Source organism: Pistacia vera, unplaced genomic scaffold, assembly GCF_008641045.1.
Source record: "Pistacia vera cultivar Batoury unplaced genomic scaffold, PisVer_v2 Contig507, whole genome shotgun sequence".
In the NCBI taxonomy this organism is placed as follows: domain Eukaryota; kingdom Viridiplantae; phylum Streptophyta; class Magnoliopsida; order Sapindales; family Anacardiaceae; genus Pistacia; species Pistacia vera.
Genome location: NW_022196343.1, coordinates 1,235,988 through 1,245,491, shown reverse-complemented (window position 1 = coordinate 1,245,491; position 9,504 = coordinate 1,235,988). Strand labels below are relative to the sequence as shown.

At 35.5% G+C, this 9,504-nt stretch overlaps 1 protein-coding gene across 1 annotated transcript; it reads left to right on the top strand.

Annotated features, from left to right (window-relative positions):
- The first annotated feature begins 7,503 nt into the window (after positions 1-7,503).
- LOC116105949 (alpha-1,3-arabinosyltransferase XAT3-like) lies at positions 7,504-9,197 on the top strand. Its single transcript, XM_031392306.1, has 3 exons — positions 7,504-7,700; positions 7,819-7,929; positions 8,044-9,197. Exons 1-3 carry the CDS (start codon positions 7,562-7,564, stop codon positions 9,195-9,197), a joined length of 1,404 nt encoding a protein of 467 aa, XP_031248166.1. The 5' UTR covers positions 7,504-7,561.
- Positions 9,198-9,504: the final 307 nt, after the last annotated feature.

The following is a 9,504-nucleotide window of genomic DNA, read 5'->3' as shown; positions in this document are numbered from 1 at the left end:
CGTGGATTGTGCAATAGTTTCCTGCTTTTTGGACATCCAACTGAAGGTTCTTGCATTCAAGAAGAAAACGTAACCTGAAGTGCTCCTCATATCATCAATGGAACTAGCCTAGTCACTGTCTGAAAAACCTCTCAAATTGAAAATTTCAAACCTCTTAAACCATATTCCCAAGTCTGCAGTACCCTTAATATACCTCAATATTCTCTTAGCTGCCTTGAAATGTGTTTCACTTGGATTGCTTATAAATCTAGACAACAAGCTAGTGAATTATATGATGTCTAGTCTGGTTGCTATTAAATACAGCAAGCAGCCAATTAAACTTCTATAAACAACCTCATCTACTACTTCTGCACCATCATTTTTACTCAATTTTTGACTTGGGACCAACGGTGTGTCCACTGATTTGCTATTCTCCATACCAAACTTTTTCAAAACCTCATTTGGCATACAAATATACCACAAGAGCCTTGAAATATTTTCGTGCCAAGAAAGTAGCTCATGTCCCGAAGGTCAGTCATATCAAATTCATTCTGCATTGCTTCTTTAAACTCCAACAAGTAATTAGATTGCTTTTAGTGACCAATAGCTCATCCACATACAAAGACACTATCATTACTCCACCTCCCTGCACCTTTACATAAAGAGTGTGCTCATTTTGGCTTCTGTCATACTCCAAGTTACCTAAATACTCATTAATTTTGCTGTATCAGGCTCTAGGAGCTTGCTTCAGGCCATACAAGGCCTTTCGCAACAGATAAACTTGATATTCCTTCCCCTTAACTTCATGTCCTTGGGGTTGCTCAACATAGATCTCTTCATCCAGCCACCCATTTGGGAAAGTTGATTTTACATCAAGTTGGAAGATTTTCCACTTGAATTGAGCAACAATGGCAAGAAGCATTCGGATGGTGTCATGTCTAGCAACCGGTGCAAATGTATCAACGAAATCCACACCATATTGTTGCGCAAAGCCCTTCACAACAAGTCTTCCTTTGTACTTGTTAACTAATCCATATGGATATAGTTTTCTGTTGAAAATCCACTTCACTTGTATAACTTTTCTATTTTTAGGCCCATCAACCAGCTCCCATGTTCCATTCCTCTCTATTGAAGAGAATTGCTCCTTCATTGCAGCTCTCCAAGCATCGGATTTGACTGTCTCATTGTAGCTTGTTGGTTCTAACTTAGCCACATTGCACCTCTCATAAATTTCAGATAATAGCCTTGTACCTCTGACTGGAACTTCATCAACTTCAACTGAATTCATTTCTTCAATCTACCTTTCGGGTATTCTATCTTGCTGGAAGCTTGCCTTGACTTCAACCTGATTTCTTTCCCAATTCCAAACAGCACACCCATCCACTTTACCATCCCTGCTAACTTGGATTTTCTTGTTGATTTGATTGTACATCCTATATGCTTTTGATTGGCTATTGTACCAGATTAGGATTCCCACGTCAGCCCTCTCATCTAACTTGATTCTTTTGTTTGCTGGGACATATACATAACACATACTTCCAAATTTCCTCAAATGATCCACTCTTGGTTTTACACCATACCATGCCTCATAAGGTGTCCTATTCTCAAGAGCTTTAGTTGGAAGTCTATTCAACAAATAAATGGCAATATTGACAGCTTCAGCCTAAAAGACTAGGCAGATTTTTCTCAGCCAACATGTACCTAGCCATCTCCATTGCAGTCCTATTTTTTCTCTCACTAACTCCATTTTGCTGTGGAGCGTATGGACTGCTAAATTGATGCGTTATCCCAGCTCCCCTACACACCTAAACAAACTCATTGGAGCAGATTTTTCTCAGCCAACATGTACCTGGCCATCTCCATTGCAGTCCTATTTTTTCTCTCACTGACTCCATTTTGTTATAAAGTGTATGGATTGCTAAATTGATGTATTATCCCAGCTCCCCTACACACCTCTTCAAACTCATTGGAGGTGTATTCAATCTCATTATCACTCCTCACAGATTTGAGTGTCAAACCTATTTGGTTTTCAAAAAGTAGCTTGAATCTCTTGAAGACAACAACAACCTTGCTTTTCTGGTTTAGGACATACACCCATGTCAGCTTGGAAAATTCGTCTATGAAGAGAATGTAATATTTGCTTCCATTCAAGGAAACTTGCTGCATAGGTCCACACACGTCTGTATGCACCAGCTGAAGTTTCTCAATTGCTCTTCATGCCTTCTTTGTTGGAAAAGATGGTCTGCTCAACTTCCTAATTTGACATGTATTGCACAACCCTTCCCCTTGTTCTATCTCTGGCAAGTTTTAAACAAGGTTCTTGAGTCTTAATTCTTTAAGAGCTTGATAATGAAAATGCACATATCTTCTATGCCATAAGTCTGACTCATCTACCTTAGCCAAAGGGCCTTAAAAACCAGTCCTATCCCATACTACAAGAAAGCTTTTTCCTTGCATCCTTACTTTCATTAGTTCATTCCCTTCACATTCTACAATTACATATGATGCCTTTTCAAAACGCAGAGAATAATTATTTTCAAGCATTTGGCCTACACTTAACAAACTTTGACTAATCTCAAGAACAAATAAAACATCAGTTATAATTTTGGTACCTACCTTGGTTTGGAAAGCAACATTTCCCTTGTCTCTGAGCTCCAATAGCTCACCATTTCCCACTTTGACTTTGGACTTGTAGCTTTGATCTAAGCTCACGAAATTAGACATGTTTGGTGACATATGGTTGGTGCAACCATTATCAATTAACCACACCTCTTGATCACAATTAGCTACATATCTTGAAGTCACAAACAGGTGCTCGGGTTCTTAAGTCTGCTATTGATTCTACGTTGCCTAGGATTGATGTTCATCCAACCCTTTTTTATTCTTACACACTTTTTCTATATGTCCAAATTGCTTATAAGACCTGCATTGTATGCCAGGCCTGAACCAACATCTGTTTTCAGAGTGGTTCTTTTTCTTGCAATGAGGACAAGGAGAAAAGGTTCTTGTTTCCGCATCTTTCCTCCTTGGTTGTTAACTTTCTTCTTTCCCTTCTTCTCTCCAGCATACCTCCTTTTTTCACCTTGAAATCCCCTCCTTTTTTGGCTTGCTAACATAGCTCCCTCACTTGAATCTTCTTGCCTCAGCAACCTCTTGTTCTTGTGCTTGAAGAGCATGCACAAGTTCTACTAGGCTAGTTTGGGATAGGTCTTTGGAGTCTTCAAGTAAAGTTTTCTTTGCTTCAAATCTCTTGGGTAAGCTGACCAAAACCTTCTCCATAATCCTTTTATCAGTCAACTCCTCTCCAAGTAGTTTTATTTTGTTCACAACATTCATTAGCTTGTCCATATATTCCTTAACAAACTTAGTCTCTTACATTTTAAGCACTTCAAATTCCCTTCTCAAGTTAAGCACTTCAAATTCCCTTCTCAAGTTAAGCACTTACATGCTGTGTGTTGTATTACTGCCCCCAAACTCCTCCTTGAGCTTATCCCAAGCCTCTTTAGGAGTTTCACACTCCATATTTCTTGTAAAAACCTAGTCAATTACTGTTAAATGGATGCAAGAGTGCTCTTGGAGCCTTTGCTAGCTCTTCTTCGTGAATCCTTATCTGATTCAGTGTTGGGTTTGCTCCAAGCTGAGGGACTTGTCTCTCTTCCTCCACATATTGCCAAAAATCGTGGCCTCTCAAGTAAGTCTTCATTTTGACAGCCCAAACATGGTACTACTCACTATTGAAGATGGGTGGAGAAAGAGGAGTTGGGTTTGTTGCCATGAAGAAGACTTTTAATGGAGTTGAGATGAGTTATAGAGTTGTGTTTTGGCCTTGAGAATCATGGTTGCTCTGATACCAATTGTAGGTTTTTTAGCTAGAGAATACTAAGAAAAGAGAGTTGAGAGAAGGTTATTACTAATGCATTCAAAAGCTTAATTGCACTGCACCAAAGTAGCTCATATAACAGCTTAAAATGTCATTGTTACAACAACTTTTGCAGGATATTTTAAACAACTTCAAACTAAGCCATATAATTCACCCAATCCAAGTACATTAAACTAATACAAAGCCATAACACATGGTTGTATACACCTAAAACATCACATTACAATTCAAAAAATCTAACAGCTCCATCATTCAAATTCAGCCTTGCAAACTTCAAACTTGGCACCAAAATCCTACAAACCAGCAGTCTATCTTCATGTTTTCAGTAAAACATCACTGCTATCAACAATCTCGTCCAAAATAGATGATGGATAATCAGGCCTTAAGGTGGCAATTAGCTGCATTAGGCAATTTTGAATTAGAAAAGTAATGGATCCCCTAAAACTCCCAGAGTACACTAAAAGTCATAGCGTTCTAGCCATTACTTTCTCCAATGGAGATATGTAGGAAACTAATATAATTTCATGAGTTCACTGACATCGTTACCTCTATATATATAACTTCTCAACAATTGAGTGGAGAAGTCAAATTCCTTATTAACAACAGATGGTCTTGGTGGATTGAGAAGTTCAATATGTCTACTCTAGAAGCTGCCTAGATATGATATAATCGATATTAATCAAGAAAAGGGATGTTGAATTTGGGAGAGACTGTTGGCCTTAAACGCTGTGATGGAAAAGAACAGAGCATTGATCCTTCAAAGTACATATTCTCATTCTATGAAAGACTTCTGGTAATTATTAAGTTCATGTCCGTTACACAGAGCTGCATTAATTAAAATAAAGGATGGCGATAAGAAAAGGCGTCGACTTCTGTTCAATTCTTGAAAAAGAACCCGAACTCTTACCAAAAGAGGTAAAATTGCTCAATTGGTAAGAAGATTGGGGTACAAGAGGGAAGCAGGAAGGTTTCAAAATTTGCTGAAATTGTGAACTCTTGTGAGGTGGAGCTGGCTTGGCCAACATTGTTTTTATTCCTGAAAATGCAGTGTTTAACCAAGTATTGAGAACTTAGCGGTTTCATAATCAAGATTTCAAAGGCTCTGTGAGGTGTAAGGTCAAAGCAGAATATAGCTAATGCTCTATACAATCATACCCACTTGAATATATATATCTCAACCTTTAAATTGCGGGACTTAATCAATAATTTCTTGTGCATTTATACTACAAGGTTTTCTTCCATAAATAGTAACTCTAAATAAAAAAGAAAAAACATATTTAAATTAAATCATCCATATTTCAATTATTAAAAACAAATGGATATATATATATATATATGTAACACAACTTACACACACCTATATGTATGTACTGCAACATTAATTATATAACCATTAATAATCAAATTTATCTTCACTAATAGATTCAGTTTTTCTAACATTTTTTATCATATTTGAGCAAAGAGCAATCAAGTTACTGATTTTCTCCATATATAACTAAATTTATCTGCTAGTCTCCTTCGCTTACTTTCTGATAGCAAAAGAAAAAGCTAATTAAAATGAAGAATTTTGTTCTTTATTTATTGTTGTTATTTCTTTTGTTTAAATTAATAATTGTCCATTATCTTTGGTTTTTATATCATATAGTTTTAGCAACGTGCCGATGCAACAGAATGTGCGTTGCTTTGACCTCTCTAATTTTATGTTTTCCATTTCCTCGGTAACTTTATAGCATTTAGTTTTTTATTTGAAATCTGAAATTAGTCTGAATGTCTAAATTTAAAATACAAACAACCTACAATATTTGAATAATGTATAAGAAATTATATTCCGAATTCATACCAAAGAATTGTATGAAGCTCATTTAATATCATTAGTGATGTGATGGGCATATGGCATCCCACCAATTGCAAATTGACTTTTAACCTTTCTAAATATATAATATGTAATTAGGTTAGCAGAGAAGAATTTCAATGGACCTGAGAAAATCAATTTTGAAGTTGAAAGTGTGGCTTGGTACAAAACTGGTTGTTATGCCTAAATAATAAGTGCAGACGTAAGTTTCCATCAACAAGTACCAATCTGAGTTTAGAAAGACTTTGCGCTATCCAGGAATTGCCACATCACCCCAAGATAGAAAGAATATGTTTGCATTAACCCAGTAGATTCAGGTTCTGTCTATGAGTGAATGAGGACTGCACACATGTTTAGGCCTCAGATAATTTGAGGATATTTTCTAAGTTATCAGTTAAGGGGAGGCAAGGAAGGACTTGCACGACACCTTCCCATTTAAAGATTTGTAATCATTATCTTGAATTCAGCTACTATAAATAGAAGACTGCCCCTCTCATTTTTGAGATTCTGATTCTGATTCCAATCTCTATTTTCATAGCAAAGACAACTTACGAAAAAGAGACTGACTTGATATTCTCTCTAAATACTCAGTTATTGTACCTCTGCTCGATATTCGCTATATGCGACCTCTTGTAAACTCTCATAAATAAAAGAAACAGTGAACGTAAGAATCTCTTTAAGCATCTGAATCACTATAAAAATCTTCTCTCTCATTTATTATTCTATCTTTGCATTCAATATTATTGTTTAATCTTATCCTGACTCTTGAATCAATTATATCACATGTAATTTCTAAGAACAGTTAAACACTTTACACGAGCGAGTCGTTGGTGTTATATCACACATCAACACTGGTTAAGTATAGTACAGCATGATTATCGAGGGTATAAGAGCTTCGGTCCATTAGCTACCTAACGTTGACTTAAGTGCGATAATAATGCTTCCCACATTAATTTGTTAAAAACATTATTATATATGTCTTCACTTGTAAGAGTTTAGACAATACCATTCTTTTAATTACAAAAAGTTTTAGGTATAGAAGATGTCTTTGAATTCACCTAACATAATCCATAAAGAATGTATATATGCCGGTGAATGTATCAAATAATCTCTCAAATGGGGAGGTAGAGATTTTATTATTTTGTGATAGCAATGCACTAACTTCTCTCGGCTATCTATAATTTGAACAATTAACATAATCTTCTAATAAATATATAATTAACTTAAACAATCTATTAATTTAAGGCGCACGCCACCTATAAACAATAATTAAAAAACCAGTCCTCATCATGCATCCCACAAAACGCTAATTTGCAGTCAAATTAAGATTGTTAAAATGTCTCATTCTACCAAACAAAGCTACGTATTCGTATTCCTCACCGTCGAACAAACAATTGTCGGCAGTCCAAGCACCTTCATTTCATACATTCTCCGGAATCAGTAATTTATTGTTGCAAAGTTTTAATGTTCTCGTCCCAGTTTAACCCTTTCTCATTGCTTAATCTGCGGGCTTCATTTTAGTGATGAATTTGGAGTTAGTTAATTACATAACATCAATGTGAAATAATAATGACAGCAGTCAATGGGAATGTCCCTTTCTTAATTATTTTAGAATCTATAAAATCACTTCATACGTGAGAAGCAATAAATCACAGGAGAATGCACCCCAACCTTCTCCTGTTATCCACAAAATGGTATCCCAATCTTGATTCGCCGTCCAATAATTATTAAGTAGTAGCTACTTGAGATACACATATATATAGATATAACCTTGGCCTCTTTGCATATTGTTTGTTAGATAAAGGGAGGTTTTGTATATGCAAAAGTTAAGAAATTAAACAAAGGAAACGATGTACGACTCTATACTTGCTAGAAGCTTTAGTAAGCATGAGCAGAAGAAGTTGGGATACGTTGCAATATTTTGTTGCTTCCTTATTGTATTGAGCTTCTGCACTGTGTTTAAGCCTTATTTGGGTCCTCTACCAGTTTGTATGTTCTATCTTTTACGATTTTATCAACCATACATTGTTGCTTCTCTACATTTTAATTCAGCTATTTTGAACATCTTTCGACCAAATCTCAATACATGTCCTCTTTTCTTTCACAGTGAACTTGCGGTTATCTATTGATGTTAGTGATCTCAAGATGCTGATAGTCAAAGATACAAGCACCTCCCACCTACGACTCAAGGATTCCACCGATTCTCAACCGATAGAGGGTAATTTTTGTTTTCTATCTTAATAAATTTATTACTATAAAAAGTATATATATATATATATATAATTATAATTATTGACTTGACTCATTTTTATCTTGATTTATGGAGTTTCAGATATTATCCCCAAGAAAATAGATGAACCTGTCTGCAATATAACAGAAAGATCAGACTTTTGCGAAATCAACAATGATATAAGGATTGATGGAAGCTCCGCCACTGTATATTTTTCTTCAACACATGAAGCGAATAGCTCATGGAATATCAGACCATATGCTAGAAAATATGACAGAGTAGCAATGAGTCGCGCTAAGGAATGGTCAGTAAAAAGTGTCCAACAACGTCAACTTCCACAATGCACTCAAAATCACAGCATTCCAGCAATAGTTTTCTCCAGTGGAGGATATTCAGGAAACCACTTTCATGACTTCAGTGACATTCTTATTCCACTCTACATAACTTCTAGACAGTTTAATGGAGAAGTACAATTTATTGTCACTGACAAACATCCATGGTGGATTAATAAGTTCCAAAATGTACTCAGAAACTTGTCCAATTATGAGATCATCGACATAGATAAAGAGAAGGATATTCATTGCTTTCCAAGAGGGATTGTTGGCCTTAAACGCCATGAGAAAGAGCTGCATATTGATCCTTCAACCTCTCCTTATTCTATAAAGGACTTCACGGAGTTTATTAGAAGTTCGTATTCATTGAAGAAAGCTACAGCAATAAAACTGAAGGATGGTCAAAACAAAATCAAACCTCGACTTCTGATCATTTCGCGAAAGCGAACACGAACTTTCACCAATACAGATAAGATTGCTGAAATAGGAAGAAAGTTTGGTTTCGAAGTAGTTGTAACAGAAGCTGAAAGTAACCTTTCAAGATTTGCGGAAACTGTGAACTCTTGTGATGTGTTCTTGGGAGTTCATGGAGCTGGTTTGACTAACATGATATTTCTTCCTGAAAAAGCAGTTTTTATTCAAGTTATTCCCTTTGGTGGGTTTGAATGGTTGGCAAGAACAGATTATGAAGAACCATCAAAGCGAATGAACGTGAGGTACTTGGAGTATAAGATTAAGATTGAAGAGAGTAGTTTGATACAACAATACCCAATTGACCATCAAGTAATAAAGGATCCATCCTCAATAGGAAAACAGGGATGGAAAGTATTTAGGTCAGTTTACATGGAGAAACAAAATGTACAGCTTGATTTGAATAGGTTTAGAGGTACTTTGTTAAAAGTTCTTGAGCTTTTGCATCAGTAATAAATTAACTAATAATACTGTTTATATTTTTTTCTTATTTCCCTTGTTTTTTAATTAAAAGACATTTGAATCTTTAGGTGGAAGTAAATTTTTAAATTATCATCAAACATAATGACCGAGGAGTAAGTTAGAACTATACTCATACATTACAAGATAATAAAAAATCAAAAACTATTTGGAAAAGTAATGTAACATGGTATCATCTCAACAGAATGATTAAAGTAAAAATCATCACCATCCAATGTTGCAAATCTAACTTCAACTCTGTTTTAAAATAAGATTATTCCATGGAAGACATCCACTCTTT